Source organism: Centroberyx affinis, unplaced genomic scaffold (assembly GCF_046629955.1).
Source record: "Centroberyx affinis isolate AG114_WGS23_722 - 3 ecotype Tasmania unplaced genomic scaffold, CSIRO-AGI_Caff_v1 ptg004513l_1, whole genome shotgun sequence".
Lineage (NCBI taxonomy): Eukaryota > Metazoa > Chordata > Actinopteri > Beryciformes > Berycidae > Centroberyx > Centroberyx affinis.
In genome coordinates, this window is record NW_027282158.1 from 61,634 (window position 1) to 80,110 (window position 18,477).

General features: G+C 41.4%; 3 protein-coding genes across 4 annotated transcripts; 2 read left to right on the top strand and 1 right to left on the bottom strand.

The window, feature by feature from the left end:
* LOC139665270 (gamma-aminobutyric acid receptor-associated protein) lies at window positions 1–3,140 on the top strand. The gene is made up of 4 exons (XM_071544274.1): window positions 1–238; window positions 1,636–1,714; window positions 1,843–1,961; window positions 2,119–3,140. Exons 1-4 carry the CDS (start codon window positions 149–151, stop codon window positions 2,197–2,199), a joined length of 369 nt encoding a protein of 122 aa, XP_071400375.1. The 5' UTR covers window positions 1–148; the 3' UTR covers window positions 2,200–3,140.
* Window positions 3,141–4,140: 1,000 nt separating this feature from the next.
* gps2 (G protein pathway suppressor 2) lies at window positions 4,141–10,320 on the top strand. 2 transcript variants are annotated; one of them, XM_071544286.1, is made up of 11 exons: window positions 4,141–4,281; window positions 4,634–4,751; window positions 4,844–4,953; window positions 5,320–5,435; window positions 5,913–5,992; window positions 6,691–6,770; window positions 7,213–7,387; window positions 8,024–8,107; window positions 8,312–8,388; window positions 8,910–9,005; window positions 9,505–10,320. In XM_071544286.1, the coding sequence occupies exons 2-11, from the start codon at window positions 4,658–4,660 to the stop codon at window positions 9,595–9,597; spliced, it is 1,005 nt and encodes a 334-aa protein (XP_071400387.1). In that variant the 5' UTR covers window positions 4,141–4,281; window positions 4,634–4,657; the 3' UTR covers window positions 9,598–10,320. The 2 variants fall into 2 exon arrangements, with proteins under 2 accessions (XP_071400387.1, XP_071400388.1); XM_071544287.1 differs by having other exon boundaries at window positions 5,320–5,432.
* Window positions 10,321–10,743: 423 nt separating this feature from the next.
* On the bottom strand, window positions 10,744–18,035 carry LOC139665275 (eukaryotic translation initiation factor 5A-1). The gene is made up of 6 exons (XM_071544281.1): window positions 17,708–18,035; window positions 15,574–15,746; window positions 14,865–14,969; window positions 13,396–13,527; window positions 12,479–12,551; window positions 10,744–11,416 (listed from the first exon to the last, which is right to left on the bottom strand). Exons 2-5 carry the CDS (start codon window positions 15,739–15,741, stop codon window positions 12,489–12,491), a joined length of 468 nt encoding a protein of 155 aa, XP_071400382.1. The 5' UTR covers window positions 15,742–15,746; window positions 17,708–18,035; the 3' UTR covers window positions 10,744–11,416; window positions 12,479–12,488.
* Between the last annotated feature and the right edge of the window lie 442 nt (window positions 18,036–18,477).

The following is an 18,477-nucleotide window of genomic DNA, read 5'->3' on the forward strand; positions in this document are numbered from 1 at the left end:
TCGCACTAGGAAAACAGCTGTAGCGAGCTAACTAACGCTAGCTAGCAACGTTTGTTTTTGTCGAGTGTCACCGAATTGAGTCGTACCTTGAGCAACCGCAATCATATACCCCGGAGTGACCGACTAGTTGTCTGTCATTTCTTTAACAATGAAGTTCCAGTACAAAGAGGAGCACCCTTTTGAGAAAAGACGGTCCGAAGGCGAGAAAATAAGGAAGAAGTATCCGGATAGGGTACCAGTAAGTAGCGAACGTTAGCTTGCTAACACTTTAGCTTGTTCGGTGTTGTTAGCAAACGAGATAGCCATTTGAGATAGCTAGCTGCTGTAGCTAACCATACCCTGTTACGACCGCAGCTTGCTAGCTTACTGTGCCATTTATTGTACATATTTAAATTTAAACAGTAACAGATACGGTTAGGTTGCTAATTACCCACACAGTTTTTGTTATTTTTCCTCGTCGTTTGACTGACTGCCACGTTCGAAAACAACACAGTAATATTAATGTTAACCAACAACAGGAATTACGGCCCCGAAATGTCATACAGGCCAGCTAATGATAGCTTAATTTACTAATCTGCCCGTGTGCGTTTATTTATTCAACGTTACAATGACAACCGCAATACCCACATTTCTGATGTTACCGATACAAAGATAAAGAACAGTTTCAGTCGCTTGATAAACCAAGTAACATTTCGCTAGTTATAGCGTTAGCCGTAGCTTGGGTGTTCAACACAGTGAAAGAAATATCAAGTGTACGCTGGCTGATCATACTTTAAAAGTGTTCACGAAGAGGTAGCTAGATGTATACTAAAACCTGGTTATAGCTTTAGGCTGCATGTTGAAATGGCAACGGCAGTGTACCCTAAAATAGGTGGTGTCAACAAATAGGACACTTGTTTACGTCGCACTGCCTCTTGTAGATAGATTGTTTACGGTCATGTTCCCTGGCCTTTTATCACCCATAGTAACTAAACGAGAATGGCTAGGTCAAAACTGCCAATGGGTTAAGCTAGTTTGTCTTTTCTCATGACAAGTATTATATGTAGCTATAGCAAGAATTTGGTTTCAGTAGTAATGCTCCTAGCCATACTTTGTAATAGACTTGTTTTAATGTAATAATGCTTTGTCTCAAGTTGTCTATTCCCCAAATCTAGGTTATGCATTTGCTTGGTTTTAAGGCTTGTTTCTTTGAAAGAACAGGAAGAAGCACATTTTTTCTTTCTCTTAAAGATTTGGTTTCACATTGACCCTTCCCCCACTCGTCTATTCTGTGTCCTAGGTTGGTTGCCCAAACAGCAAAGAAAATCAACCTGTCTATTTCCAAACCACTGACAAAATATTGGGGGTGATCTTGTGAAACTGTTGGTCCAGGTTACTATTTGACAAAAAAAACAACATAGATTAAATATTTTTCTATTTTAATCAGCATTTGACTGAATATTTAGTGTGTGTTCTCAGATCCCTTTTCTGAGAAACGTGAGACAGAAACAGGTGAAATATTACTCACTCAGTAGCTGAAGTAATTACTCAATGCTCACAACTTTTGCTCAATGGAAAAGATAACTAGATTAATTTGCTGAGAGCACGTCAAGTCTTTAATATTTTAGTGTCACTGTTTTTTTTTCTCCTTTTCAGGTAATTGTGGAGAAAGCCCCCAAAGCCAGAATAGGAGATCTGGACAAGAAGAAATACCTTGTCCCCTCCGACCTGACAGGTAAACAGAACAGACCTTAAGATTAAAAACTGTATTAGCTGCCAAAAATGGACAATGTTACAGAGACATTGATATCTCCTAGTTGCATTTTAAAATATGTCCCTGCTCTCGCACACTCTCTTTAATAGTGGGCCAGTTTTACTTCCTCATCCGGAAAAGAATCCACTTGCGAGCTGAGGATGCTCTCTTCTTCTTTGTAAACAACGTCATTCCACCCACCTCAGCTACCATGGGACTGTTGTACCAGGTAGGAGTCTTATCTAATTTTCTCCACCGATGACCTGCTCTCAAACTGCGTCTTTATCAGCTTATTGAGCTATTTTTGTTTCTGTTTTTCATGTCATAACGGCTTTTTATCTGCCTCTTTCACACTCTATATCCTTCTGACTTTCTTTCATTCACAGGAGCATCATGAAGAGGACTTTTTCCTCTACATTGCCTACAGTGATGAGAGCGTGTATGGGGACAGCCAAAGGGAAATCTGATGCCACTACCATCACCCCACCCCCACCCATCCACCTCTCCAAGACCTCCACCATTCATTAAAATATTAAATCCAGCTCAGCAGCCTAGAGTTCCCAGAGTAAATATGTCAAATGCACTTTCACCACCCATCCTTTTCCCCTCTCCCATCCATACGTCTTTATTATTCTCCTGCAGTCTGAATTGTATTTGCCTCCAGTTTTCTTTTCGATAGTGTCTTTGTTTAAGTGGTCTCATGGCCAGTTTTTTTGTAGTGTATTGATCCTGCTTTACTGACAAAACTGAGAGAGAATTTGGTGTTAGAACTAGACCGTAATTGCAGTTATTTCAAAGGCAAGGGATGGAAGGCACAGAATGTGAATTTAAGTTAAAATCAGCTCTTATTGACAATGAAGATAGTTATTGGTTATTATAGTCATTATAGTTTGCATGAGGATGTGTTGCGTTTGACCAGGGTTGGAAATTAACAGCAGCCACCAGGTAAATTTGTTTGTGGCAGGTAAATATGTCTGTTGTATCAGCTACTTTGACAGATAACTGTTTTACAGCTGTTCTTTTCCCCTAAAAAAAAACTAAAATTGCTAGTGAATTTTTGTACCATCAGCCACTAAAGCCAGTGAATAAGAATCATAGTTTCCTGCCCTGCATATGATCTTTGTAAGGAGTATAATAGAATTCAGACTAAACAATCATCTTCCCTCTCTCTGCTTTCAGTGGTAAGACTATTACTTTGACTGCTATTATGATTATCGTTGTTATTATTGTTCTTAATTTTAGATGGCTTAATTTCTAAAGGTATTGTAAAGCTGAGTGCAATTTTCTCTTTTTTAAGTTTTGTTTCCTTTTTTTAAAAAAAAAAAGATTTGAACTCGGTATACAGCTGCATTACTGGCTCTTTCTCTCCACTCATGACCATACATGATAAAATGTGATAAAAAGCTAACTGTGTTTCTTGTCTTTATTGAATATCATAGTGCACGTGGAGGGTATATGTTATCTGGTGTGAACGACCTGTTAGGGAACTGCACATGCGTTTTTTACTCATCTATTACACTGTATCTTTTCCCTTGATAATTGGAATTTAACAACCAGTTGCCACAGAGATGTCAGCACAGCACCACGGCCGCAGCTGCAATTCTCTGGGCTGACAACCACTCCTACTGCATCAGTTGTGTGAAGTGTATGGGTGAGGAAGAGATTTCACCATCTAGAGCCAAGATGGAGGTGTGCTGATGAAGTGCTTTACTTATTTTCACTGTAAGATGGATACTGAATATGTGGTACCGTTCAGGATAACATCCTTTGTAAAAAAAAAAAAAAAAAAAAAAAAAAGGAAGAGAGACACTTCGTAGGGAAGTAAAAGCAAGACATGCAACTTAACTGTATTTTTGTGTGTGTGTAAGTGAGAGGCTAAACTGTAAATGTAAGGTGGTAGACTGGTCCCTAGTAATTACAACCCTGGTAAAGTTTAGTGCATGCCTTTCGGGACATTTATTTGTGTAACAGTGTACTGAACATACATGCTGAAATTGTTATTTAGTTCAACCTTCATAGCTTTGTTTTGCCACAGTTGCACTAACTGCCTTATCATATCAGAGAGCTTGTGGCTGCATGTGTGCCTGCCCTAGTTGTGCAAGGCCATAGGTGTTTTTATGTTTTGTATCTGAGGAGCCAGCTTGGCTCAAGACAAGCCCTACTGTTTCACATTTAGATTGTTTGAACTGGTTTTTACAATGTGTCCATACTCAACGTAAACGTCTTGGTCAGCAGGGATTTATTTTGATTTATTATATTTTCATATTTTGACTAAGGCATCGGGGGTCGCTAGGCCGAAGTACAGAAAAACTACCAGTCCCAGAATGCATTTCGACAAGACCGCAAACCGGATGTCGTCTTTTGTTTGACACAGGAAGTACAATATTAAAATATTTACTTGACCAGAAACCCCCTCGCTATGTTTATGTTTTGGGGAAAAGTTTGGATTTTATTTTGTTGAATTACAGCAGAAGTAAAAAGCTAAGCCACCTCAAATCCAAACCGTGACACGGTTAGGTTTTTATTAAACGACTCACAAAGCAACGAAAGTAAGATATCCGTTTTCCACTTCAACTTTGCCGCAGTAGCACGGATAATATTAGCTGCGTAGCTAACGTTTTGGGCACGTTCAAAGGATTTTTTTCGTGTAACGTAATCGCTACCCGATATACTCAACTTCCACACATCTTCATCTCAAATAATACCATTTATATAGATAACTATATAAATGCATAGCAGCAGCTAATGTTACCCAGGCTAGAACTGTTAGCTTAAAGCTAAGAAAGCTAGGCCCATAACGTTTAGATATATTCTTTAGCTATAGACGTTGCAATTTGCAAAGCAGTTCTTTCTTGTAAACGTAACCCTCACTACTTGTAAACTACATTTCTCCTACACCAGCTGGCCCCTCCACTGCCTGTCACCATGCCCGCTCTGCTGGAGAGACCCAAGCTGTCCAACGCGATGGCCAGAGCCCTCCATAAGCACATCATGAGGGAGAGGGAGCGCAAGAGGCAAGGTGCGGTGCCACCCGGAGTGTGTATGTGAATATATAATAGACAATGATTGCTGTGCCAAGTGTGTAACACTGTAACAACTGTCAATTGTCAGAGGAGGAAGAGGTGGACAAAATGATGGAGCAGAAGATGAAGGAGGAGGAAGAAAGGAAGAGGACGAAAGAAATAGAGGAGAGGATGTCTTTGGAGGAAACTAAAGAACAGGTTGGAAAAAAACACAAATATTCACACCTCCACAAAAGACTGCAACATCATATCAAAGGACTCTTGGAGAATAAGCTCTTTGATCAACTCATCACTGTGCAACGAGAAGATTAGTAGCAGTTTCACCTCTGTATGCAGCATTATTATTGTCACTGCAGTACATGCTAGAGCTTTTGCAAATTCATCTTCACTATGTTCAGTAGGTGGTCTGTGCTAGCTCATCATACACAAAACACGTGGGTGAAAATGGTACCAAGTCTCGTTATACAATGTATGCGGATCAAAGAGTTTACTCACCAAAAGTTTGTGATATTTCTTTAGCATCAGTACTTTCAGCTCAATGTGTCTTTGCCATCTGAATTTCAGGTAATGAAGATGGGGGAGAAACTTCAGGGACTCCAAGAGGAGAAACACCAGCTCTTCTTACAGCTCAAGAAAGTCCTCCATGAAGAGGAGAAGAGACGCAGAAAGGAGCAGAGGTAGTAAGGGCTTCAGAGATTTTCTTTTTAATTCAGTACATGAAGGTATGTTTGCTTTTTGTGTGAGAGGATGGTGTGTTATCAAGGCTTAGTCAGAATCAAGGATTTAACTAAAGACCACTTGTATTTCTGTACCACCTGTCATAATATGCAGAGCACTAACCATAACTCCGGACCCCACTCACCCCCTTACTTCTTTCTTCACATTGCTTCCATCTGGTCGCAGGTACAGGTCCCTCACCTGGAGATGGGCCCGTTTTAAAAAGAGCTTTGTCCCCTCTGCCATTGAAGCTCTGAATTCAATGCATTGATTGAATGTCTTGTGCCAATGTATTGTTAATGTATTGTGATCTTCCTGTTTTGTATGAATAATGTGTGGTGGGTATGTGGGTACATGTATGTGAGGTTGTGTATAAAGGGTGGAACCAAATTTCCTCTCGTAGGACAATAAAGTATCTATCTATCTATCTATCTATCTAGTGATATCACAACATTGACGTCAGCCAGCTACCAACCCAGTCTGCCCATGCACGCAGGACAGCACCTCCTCAGCATTCAAGGTAAGATACTTTTAAGTTTTATGCGTCATATAGCTTCAACTGAATTACAGAGAATGTTTTGTGTACGAAATCCATTGTTTTGTTATTGCAAAGAAACTCACGCACAGATTCTGTACAGTCCCACGATTTTGCAGTTAGCTAGCTAAAAAGGATTTCAAAACGCATTAAACGCAAAGGTGTAAATATTATAATCCATGTCAGACAGAGTTTTGAATTGTGACCAAACCGTCCTACCTGTTGGTGAATAAGCTATGTATCAGCAATGGTATATACCCAATAAACAACACAGGGGAGTTTTTTCCTCAGATGTTGACATGAATATTAAAAGATAGAGGAGACAGATCATTTTTTTCTGAACATGTGAAGAGGATTTGTCTGGGATGAAAAATCACAGCTAAGGTGCAAACATTGTAGTTAAGGATACATTTTCACAGTGATGGAACTTTTGCTTCCTTTTAAGTAGATACCGCTCAATAAACAGACCATATTTGTGCAAAATGATTTCTAAAGCGATGTAAACCGTATTGAAGTTTGATTGCTCACAGGTAGTGAGGAGTGAAGTGTCTCACCCCTGACTGACTGACCTGAATTTGCCCCTTGATGCCCACAGCACCATGGCAACAGCGCTGTGGGGGAAAATGCTATTATCCATATCACATTATTACTAGTGCGCTGATCCTTCTATTGTCCTCTCTCAGGCAGTCCAGTCAGCCACAGTCGACCCGGTGCGCTGCTAGGAGAACGCAGTAAACAGCTGTTTCCGACTCCTGTGATCCCGGTGAGTGGAGGAGTGCTGCACTCAAACTACTATTGTCTTTCCACCAAATGTCACTGTTCTGCCCCCCATCTCTCTCTGGATTTTTCTCCACAGGCAGTGAACTGGAGTATGGATTCACTGTAATTTGTTTATTGTGTTTCAAGTGTGTTGCTGCTGTGACAATTGAATTTCCCTCTGGGATAAATGGAGTACCTGCTTGTTGCTGTGTCAACCTTACAATTTTGTGTGGAGTTTGATCTCTGACTAGTTTTTGTGTGTGTGCAAACTTCATTTGTGGTTTTAGTTGCAGGGGATTGGGTGAAGCCAATACCCATACACCACTCTTCTAATCCACCTATATTCAGAGAAACAAACTAACAAATGTCTTTCAGGAAAAAAAAGAATTTAGGACTCTAGTAATACATACCAGACTATTTACCCAGCCTTCTTCCTCCTCCTGCAGGGACGTCACTACCAGACGCAGGCTGGGTTCAGCACAGGCTCAGCAGAGCATGGGCAGTTCAGTGGAAGTCAGGGGGTTCATGAGCCCTATGGGGTGGCCCAGGCCCAGCATCCCTCCACCTATGCCCCCGGACCCTCGGTACCAGTCAGTTTCGCCAGCAGCTCCCAGATCAGAGGTACAGGATTTGTGTGTGTTATGCTAGGATCATACTTGATCTGTAATGTATTTATGTTGCTGCAAACTGTGTGAAGAGTTCTACGCAAGGATCCCATGGCTCAAATGTGATGAGAAGAAACCGATTAGAGTTGGTTATCGAAAGTGGTATTACAGCAAAAAAAATTGTAGAAGATTTTTTCATTCACTGACAAAATGTTTTCATCTCGAAAACCTCATGGAGAGCCTGGAAAAAATAGGGCACAACACCATTTGTTTTAGTTTACGCATGCACTATCAATGCATGGAATGCGTGGAATAAATGCAATGCATGCAACACTTGGGTCTCAACACAATGCACCTGCAACAACAAATGCAGTATTATGTGATTTTTTTCTTTGAAGCAAATGAACCTCTGTTAGCTGGGATCACACTTACTGTGTCACTTTCTAAGAGTAAGAAAAAACAATGAATTTCTCTCCAGGGTGTGCGTTCTGAATGTCAGTAGATCAATATGCCGTCATTCACTTTCTTATTACTAAGTCATTTTGCACGTGTCATGACTTTGGAGAAACGCAGAGATCAATAATTTGAGTGACCGCATCGCAGTGGGATTTAGTAATTGTAATAAGACCCTCCTGCTTCCTCCCTTCCCCAGGTGCGTCTGCGTTTCAGGCTATGCAGTACCTCCCCCACCAGCAGCCCGGCTACCCTGTCCACAGTCACTTCACCTCCCAGCCTGGTCAGTTCCTCAGCCTGCTGCCCCACTCCCTGTGGTCCCACTGCAGTTTCATTCCCTTTGCATATTAAATTCTCTTACTAGAGATCTCTCATAATCATTAATATAGTCAACCAGAGGCAGGATCAATTGCAGAGTAACTCTATGTATACTGCTGTATATAATCATTTGGTTCCTATGGTAATCTGTCTACTATATATTCCACAGGTTTTATCCCTGGGGGAGGAATACCCCTCCAGAAGCAGCTGGAGCACGCCAACCAACAGTCAGGCTTCACTGATGCAGTAAGGCCATTTGAAATTTAGATCCTTCAGTGTAGTCCTGCAGAAGCCCCATAAAGATACACTGGGATGCATAAACATTGGGAAGAGCACCTGGAAAACAGAGCATCAACAGACTACTGATGCCTATGGGTTGCAGACATTTATAAACTGTCGCACATTCAGAATTTTGATTGTATATGCAAAATTATATTTTATTGAATTATTATATCTTGGGATATTTTGGGGATCTTGAAATAGCGGGGCTACATACAAAAATGCATAGTCATTCAACTGTTCATCCACATCTGATATGAAAATATATCCTCAAAGTTCACAGACTGGACTTACCACAGTTACCAAGTAATAAGAGTATGGACCCAAAACATCCAAACATGTCTTGCTGTCCAAATACTTTCGGAGCTCACTGTGTATTTAATTGAACCTAGTAGCTGGTTTAGAGCGTATTCCTCATTCTGCCCTCTACCTCACATGTCGTGCCTTCCCTGTCTTGTTATAAAAACCTTGTTCTTTTTCTCTTCCAGGGTGCTTTGAGGCCGATGCACCCCCAAGCCCTCCATGCTTCTGCTACAGGCCTGCTGCCCACACCGCCAATGACGGTCCAGATCCCCACTGCAAAGGTTAACCCTCAAAACACACACACACACACGGCTCTTTCCATCACCTCATACTCCAGTAAAATGGCGCAAACACCCACTCTGCATTATCTGAGACGTTGGCTATGTAATACCACTGCAGTGTCTTTAGTTCCTTGTGATTTGTAAGGGAGTGTTCGAGATTTAGCGGGGGCGAGGGATGGTCAAAAATGGGGGCGAGTTCTCGATCTTTTTTTGTTGCTGGGGGGAAGGTGGTGTGTTTTTTAAATTGGGCCCAGGGGACGGGTGTGCATTTTCCCCCTGGTTTTTGGCTATAAATTATTTTGCAGAGTCATGATGACCCAGTGACACATCTTCCTTTCTATATTGTCATTACGCCTTTCAGTCCGTGATGTACACTTCTTGTTTACTACCAAAAATGTCTCATATGAGGCCCGTCGCCCAAGAGAAAAGTTTTATATGCGATCATGTATGGTCAGTTTTTCATCACCGTGCCAACGTTGTTTCATGTTTCTATCGCCAGGCTCCGTTCCAGAGTTCTCCCCAAGCCGCTCCTCGCCACGCCTTCCTCCCTCATGCCCAGAGCGGACAGAGATTTTATCACCATGGCAAGTAAACACGGCCACACCCCCGCGCCGCTGCCTAACCTCGCCAAGGTGACCACTGTCGCTGAGATTTCACGGCTTCACCCGCGATCCTGCAGAATCTGTCAGACGGATAACGGAACGACCTCTTCAGAACTTGCTTGATGATGGCTGACTGTAAAAGCCCCCAAATTATGAGGATGAATTAGGCCATAGGCATTGAGTTTCACTTCTTGTGTAGTATTGTATCTTCTTTTTGGGCTTTGTTTTGCTCTTTTAACTTCCTTGATCAGTGGTCAGCAGTCGTCAGGATTGATCTGTTCATGTGCTTCTGTCAACATCCAGCCTTGATTAACGTAACTTCAAATGTGTTTACTTTGTAAAATAGTTCATCACTTAAACTACACAGCAAAGGCATCGTGTTAGTGCTACTTTGCATAAACAACGTTCATAATATCTTGTATAAAGCAAGATTGCCTGAATAAGAGCCTGTTCTTTGAGTACTAGCATTCATAATTCATTCATGTGTCAGTGGTGGGTGGCAACTAAAGCCAGATCCCGTTAGGCCTCATGAAGCTCTGCAGGACCAGGGTCGGTTACCATCAATACAGAGACGACCGATTCTCCTGCAAAATATGATTGATGGAGGATTTTCAGTGTTTTTCTCTTGCCTTCTTTAGTAGAAATGAAGTTCAAGTCTATGCTGTTTTAAAGCTTTATGCTGTTGAAATAAAAAAATAAGCACACACACCACATCTAACAATTTGTGTCCTCTTTAATTTTGCCTTTTGGGGAGACATTCTGCAGTTTGGACTTCATGTATGAAGACAAAAATTAAGGAAACCAAAATGCCTCAACTTGTCGACCTGCTGAATCCTAGCACAATGTTGGAGTGTGTTACAGATTATACTTTCTGTGTAATCCAGTCTTTTCCCCAACCTGCTCTGTTTGCAGGCCCTGTCTAAGGGTCTTTACCAAGGGATTTAAGGGGTGAATGAAGTTAAGAGAAGTTTGGCTGAGGGACTTAAGAGCTCAGATGAGGAGACATCAGTATGTTCGACAGCATGGTGTGTTCTTCAGATATCCAAGGAAGGCGTGGAGCCGAGTTTTAGTTTGTCTTCGACACTTTGAAACCCTACTTAAGGAAAAAAAGAAACTGAACCTTGGTGTGCCATCTTGATAACTTTTGTTTAATAGACAGGTTTCAGGTGATATATGCTCCATGAAATATTAAACAACAGAAGGAGGGGCTTGTTCAGAGGAATCACAAAATAGAAAAGTGCCATACAGAAAAGACACAAAATCTTGTTATGCATTCGGCGTCAATTCTGTTCTGTATGGCACACTTCTACACCAACGTTTTGAGTGTGGCACCCCCACTGAACAAGCCTGAACAGAATAAACAATGCAGATCTAGAGTTGAAGCCCTTGATAAATCAGGGGAACACGTTTATTTAAAAAAACACAGTTGTGACATTATCACCACCTTTCCCCTGATCGCAGGTAGCTACTGAATATGTGCAGACCTACTCAATCATTGGTGACCATTTGTGAGAGAAGACCTTCTTCTACTCTACCCTTCTCTCCTTTTTTGTTAGTCTGTACGTCTTGACTCAGATGTGGCATTATGTGTGCATGTACATAGAGAATGTTTTTACCGTTTGCCATTTCCAATTATTTATTAAATTTCTTCTCTAATTGTACCCAAATAAGGGTCAGAAAGTATAGAGTGTGAGAGAGAGAGGGAGAGAGTACGAAAAACGAAAGAAAAAAGAAAGAAAAAGAGGGAGAATAGCATTGACAAGGCAATATCCCCTCCTTTTCCCCAGGTCCAGTGCATCTTGTTTGCCCCTGTAACAGAATTACAAGGGGAAGGAGGGAGGAGAAGAAGGAAAGAGAAGACAGAAACCAGAGGAAAGACATCTTTAGGAAAGAAAAGAAACAAGAGGGCAATATATTTTAGTGCGTCAACACTACACAAATCCATTAGTGTTAAACTAATCAACCTCTCCAGAATAAACATTGCACAACCAACAACTTGAAACACATTTTGTGAACACTGTATTCTACAGCCCCCAGTTTGCAGGTAATAAAGTGCATAATAACGTCTGATCCAACGCTGTAGTAACTGTTATAACGCAAGCGGTTTTGTCAGTCAGGGTAAATTGTTGCAATACGGATCAGGCTGTAAATGAAGTGCTGCCCACAATTCAAACTGTGCGGAAAAATACAACAATGCTCAAAAATACAATATGAACAATAAGCTTTCATGTATATTTGATGGCTCTAAGTAAATGCAATACACATGCTCATAATAACATTAAACAAAGTGCATAAGGGGTAGGCAAATCCACGGTAGCATACTGCTCAGAAACCATCATAAATCGTGACATTTCAATACACTCATCAAGTACTCTCGAGCTTCATTGCATTTGTCAAATATAAAACTTAAAATCTCGGTTGATAACAAAATATGTCCAGTTCAAACAAATATATACATGGCAAAAACAACTAAAAAACTCATTATGCTATGCAAGGATGTGGAAAATAATATTTCCAATATAGCGGATGTGCATTATTGTAAATGTGCTACACATTTTTTAAAGGGCAATATCGTTATTATAATACATTAGTGAACCTACAACCAAACCTTGGTAACAGTCTCTTGACTCTTGTTTTTGGAGTTGCCTTCCCCTTGGTCCATTGATGAACAACATACTGTACATGTACATGACATCACACACACATTGCACTGGCATGGCACATGCTGGTGTCTTGTGGTGTAACACGCACACACGCACATACGTGTACACAACACACACACACACACTCCTCTTCAGGCAGGCTTGAGTCAGGCGGTAGCTCAGGTGAGAGGACAGCTGGGTGTCGATGCAGCTGTAGCTCTGTATTTACCTGCAGTGCCTTATTTACCCATGGCTTTGATGGCAATGGCAGCCTCCTCCTCCATTGCATGTAGAACAGTAATCTGAAAGAACACAATAGAGTCAAACACAGTAGGTTCGTTAATCTCAATATGCTTCCCAATTTTATAACCTGATGTTTGTATTAGATTGCCATTGCAGTGAATCTCAGATGTCTTCATTTTTTTTTCTTGAAGTGAAAGTTTGGATAGTGTTTTAAGTGCCAAGTAAGTTTATCACTCTAGCACCAATGAAACGCATTCAAAACATTCTGTGCAGTATCAAAATACATGCTTGTCAATCTGGGAGAGGAAAAAAACATAGTTCCTAATTGCTGGATTTTTAGAGAACCGTCCAACACCAACTTTGATAAACTCACAGCAATGATATGTAGCTATATCTAGTCCAAAAATAATGTGCATGTAACCACAATGAAATTAAGTGAATAAACGGCATTGCTGCCTTAAGTTGAATCTCATCACATAGACAACAAGAGGCACTTGAGCTGCAAAATCCCCCACCGTAATCACCATAGTATATTAAGCATAAACAGTTATGGTAAGAAGGCCATTAAGATAATTCATGTATTAATTAGCACATATTTCTCTGTCAACATACTTGTCGTCACCTAACACATGGGTAGTATTAACATGAACTCTGTATCCTAAAGCATGAAGGAGTTATGGTAGTTTGTTTTCCCTCATTAATATGCAAATGTATGCAGTAAGGTGCTCCAAAATATTCCAGATCGTCTTCTCCATAGGGGGAACCTGCAGTACAAGTATTAAGTTTCTAGCATGCATTGTTCTTGAGTTGTTATGTTCAGACAGGCGGCACCATGACTACATGTACTGCAGAGTTGAGACATAAAGATGCAGCTGAACATGTGACATGAGGAAAGCTACTGACCAGAATCTCCTCCCCGGCATCATGCCTGCTCTCCATCTCTTTGCCCAGGTCTCCCTCAGGAAGCTTCAGGTCCTCTCTCACCTCCCCGGTGTCCTGGAGCAGGGACAGGTAGCCATCTTGGATCCCAATCAGCTGCGACCGCACAGGGAGTCGGGGGGGCAGGTGGAGAGGGAGGGAGGGAGGGAGGAGAGGGGAAGAAGAGAGAGAGAGCAGAGGATGCATGGAAAGGAAAGGAGGATTAAAAAACTGATTAGTCAAGTTGTGATATATGGAAACTTTCTACTTTTCCCCTTTCTGTTCCTTTCAGTTGTGTTTTTCAGACTTGTATGATGACTGATTGATGGAAGGGACATCAAGAACTAAATATTAAGTAACGTAAATAATATTCTATTACTGCATTTTTTTTGTTTGGTATACGGAACTGTTTGATATGTAATTTTCCAAATATGCATGCAAGATTCATATTTTGAATACGTTTTGTTGCAACATGCAAAGTATATTTCAATCATGCAGAGTTTCAGAGTTTGAATGACTTTCTACAGCTCACTGTGGTAGTTCCTCCTAATAAGATCAAGTACTGTTTCCACCATTATATATCTGATTTTTTTCAAATTTTTTGCAAGTTTTGCAAATATACTGTTTGTTCCATAATACATACTAATAGACTAATATGTACTAATGCTAATATAAAATAAATATCCACAGACAGGCAAAAATGCATCAAAATACAGTAGATCTTGTTAAAAAATTAAAATTAAAAAAGTGTGTTAAACTACAAAAACGGTGGGAAGAAATATATTTAAAAATCAATTCAAAATACTGACAATTTATTTATGAAACAGTGATTAATAAATATTGATAAAGAAACAAACCACCATCAAATGTCACACACCAAGTTAAAAATTGGATGGGAAAAGGAGACAAGGTGTGAGATCAGACAGTTATTGCCCGACTGACTTTTTGCCTGACTTTTTAATCTGAATGGCTCCAGACAGGAACACCCTGACGTAACGGCATGTGAGTGCTGGGACTGGATGTACAGTAGAGAGCAGATGATTTCACTTCAACAGGATATCCTGCACCATCTGCCTTTTCAGTTTGGCAAGCTGAACGCATTCCACCGGACGGAACAGGGTCTTAATCCTACCGGTTCGATCAGTTGCCTGGTTTTACCGTTGAATAGTCTCTTTAGCGTACTAGTCTAGGGTCTCTCCGCAAGGGAAAACACTGTCTGATCAAGAGGAAGTAGACAATAGTATCTGAAGTATTTGGCTACAAATTACTGTACATGATGACTTTTTGACAAATCCATGACCATCAAAGAAACATGGATATACGATACGATACAATGCGGAATTAGCTAACAAGGTGAAAAGGTCAATTTTCATTGCGATGTGACTTTAAAATTGAATTTCCTCTTTCTGTTACACCGCTCTCTTCCCTTCAGCTCTCCTTTCCACCCGTCTCACCTGGTAATCCATTCTCTTGATGTTGGGGACGTCCATGTTGTGGGTGGAGGGACAGATATCTTCATACTTCTTGCCGGAGAAGATGTCAATACCGACCAGGTGGACCTGCACAAAGACACGACACAGAGGAGATGAACAATCAGATTTCTAATTGAAGAGTTTATTCCCAAAATCATTACCTGGCTGAAGCTCATCATATAATATCTAAAATATTGAGGATCCAGTGTGTAAAAGTGTTACCATTTAGTCATCCAAGTACTTAGGTAACTTACTATCCTTTAAAAAGTATAAAAATGTGTTTTCATTTTTCGTCATCAATAATTTTGCAAGAGGCACATTAATGCTCACGTATAAGATGAAAATGTGCATTAAGGTGCATTAATATTAATCAGGGTGTTTTTTGTCTTTGTTCCAGAAATAAATGGGTTGACAGAGAGTACAGTGATGCTTCGCTAACATTTTCCCTTTGGCCTGTATTCTTCCGGAAGGGTGAAGCCAATAAATCCAGAATTAGACCTGTCCGAATGCTTTGCAGTTTTTCCAAAACAAATGCCATGGGAGAACACTGGCAAAGGAAGTAAATATTGAGGGAAAAAAAAAAACAGTTGTGAGAATATATAACATTCTCAGTCTTTGATTTATTTCTAAAACACTTCAAAGACTGCTGCTGTTTTGTGTTTTCAGTGATAATCTTCCGGCCTGTACTGACCTTAGCGTGGCCGTGCTTGCCGGTCTTGGAGGTGGACATCTCGACAATCTTGCAGGGTCGGCCTTTCAGCACAACGAAGCCATTTTTGCGCAGGGCCGAGCACTGCATGGGGAAGGTGGCGGATGCCCCGGCATCGCCTGTTTGGAAGTCCAGTTCTGCATCTGCCATACCTGCTGCGGAGACCAGGACACAGGAAACAGACTTTAATGCAAGTTCATGCTCCGGTTAATGGCACAGCTGGCAGGTGTTTCACTGGGTCTGGTCTTTATTAAAGAAGAGCATCATTTTTTCTTAGCTTGTAGGACTGAGTGAGAGCTGAACCTTCCACTGCAGACAATATTTCTATCTTTGGGGGACAAATATGCAGTGTTGGAATTTGGATTTTGGCTAGTTTGTATCTGGCTGGCTATTATCTGACAGACTATGGGACACCTGATTAACTATGCATACTGTCGACCAATCACAGCATTCATTAAAACTTGGTGACATCATTTACACCAGGAAGTAGATTGGAATTCTAAACCTGTTTGATTCTGTTGACAATGAGAGGGAGAGTTTTTCAAAGGGTGTAAGTCAAATTTCCACAATGCTGACAGTTACAATAATTTGGGTAACTTCACATCAACAGGTCCTTTGTTAAATTACACCATGAAATTGAGAAATGCGATTCTCATTGCACTGGACCTTTAACTTTCGGAGAAGGAAATCTGAGAGTTGGCTGGTAGGAGTAAAACTTGGGTGGGACAGAGGAACCGACACATTCATTCGTTCATTGAATGCTGTGGAGCAAATTCACTGACGTTACACACCGGGGAGAGGAAAGGAGCAGACCGAGCTAAATTAAGCAACAGAAATATGGCACCTGTTAACTGAACCGGGCTCAGACCTGCTCACCGAATGTGCAAAGAAAAACATCAAATGGTCACAAATTATTCGGCATGACAATAGATTAATTATAATATATTTAGTTGCGCGGTTTAGGACAAATCGTTCCGCGCTGTAGCCTAACTGTCATTTGCTAACTGTCAAACTTTTAAATACGTTAGCTGTCATGTCCCGGTGTGTGGACGCGAGCTCCTCACACATACCTGCCACGCGCGCTTCTACTGTTATCGACGCTTAACATAACGGCTAAAATTCAGAAAAATTAACAGATTCCAAAAAAATACAATTAAGCGAAATGGAATTTAAAAAGTTATAAGCTATGTATCTATAAGCTAGCTGAAGTTGTATGTTATACAATTCGGACTGGCAGGCCACCGGTAAACGGTAAAAGGCCGTAAAACGGCCGTAAGTGGCGGCTTTCCGCGCTGATGACACATAAATTAAATTGCAGGCAGCGGCTGCTGGCACATTTACACAGACGGCGGCGGTGTGAAAACTGGGCAAAAACGTCAACTAGCCCGACATGCTACGGTGCGGCCAGTCGCCGTGGGTTAACGTTATATCCGCAGTGTTGGACGGGCTGACTGCGGCCTAGTGCGTACGAAACGTGCACGGCCCGTCGGTAACGTTAACGGAGGAGTCCCCGCATCCATGCGCACTGCACTCGGGCCGAGGCCCTGCTGAGAACAGGTTCAAGTTCAAAGGCAAAATAGCAGCCGTGCGGCATTTAAAGGCGCTGCAGGTTTCGTGTAAATCTCCACAACAACGACCGTTGACAGTTGTCGTCCCGCGGCGCGCGCTGATAAGTTCACAATTACAGGGTTGTGTTGAATATTGGCCCGCTACTGTACAGTAATGACTAAGCTAATACGCGCGATGGCTACGGCGTGTACCATCGCTAGGAGGAGAGACAGTGCAGGTTATGCTGTGTGTTAAACTAACAGAAAGGTGCGTTGCAGCAATCAATTCATTATAGAGATCAAATCAGAGTCTTGTGTGATGCAAAAACTTTCAAACAACGTACAAGGCGAATGCTTTTAGCAGTTTTCAGAATCAAGCTCTGATGATTTTCCATATAGGATCCTTTGGAGGTCTGCTAGTAAAACAGGCGATAATTATTATTTCACTGGGGTGTTCAGAGTGAATATAACATGCAAGCAGCCACAGACAGACATGTGCATGTAGGGATAGCCTATCTGCTCAGGCGCAAACACGCCCCGTCTGCTGGATGTTTTGACAGGGAACTTACCCTAGTGATAATATGTTTCCCCTCTTGTGGTACTTTAACCGCTTTATCAGCCCTTCTCCCTTTAATGCCTCCTCCTGGTTCCCCTCCCTGTGTCCGTGCTGCTGGTCGTCTGGCCGGGGTCTGTCTCCGCGGGTGCCTCGCTTGCGATGTCGTGCCTTTTTTTTCTCCTCTCCTTTATCAGCTAGCTGTATCTCCTTATTCCTCTTTCATTCCAGGCGTTTTCCTCTCTCCTCTCTCCCAGGTTGTGTCCGACTGCAGTTGATCTCGTATGGAGGCTCTAGCTTTTAGGTCAGCCGCCAGCCCGAGAAGAACCAGAGCCCTAAACCCCACACTGTATGTACTGTAGCCGACACTCCACCTCTCTCTCTCCCTCATCCAGCCGCTCAACACCGTCAAGCCAGACACAATGGAAAGCAGCACTTCCGGTTACGACTTTCAAAATAAAAACCCCTTTGAAATTTAAATTAGCTTGGGGAAGCAGTTACTATCCAGTATAAAGAAAGGTCTATGGGCAAATAGTTTTTTTTTCTTTTAAAGGCCAGTCATAAACGTAAAAAACCCCAAAACATTTCAACCCAATCCTTGTTTAACACTTCTGCATAATGTGGGTAGTTGTGATCATCACTGGGCAAACAACAACCATTAAAAAATCAACTATATTTAAAAAGAAGCCCATTAGTTTGTGCTTTTTCATTTAAAATACTACATCCTCATATAACTTACCTCAGTTTCATACAAAAAAATATGTTGCAGCATATTGTCCAAGTAAT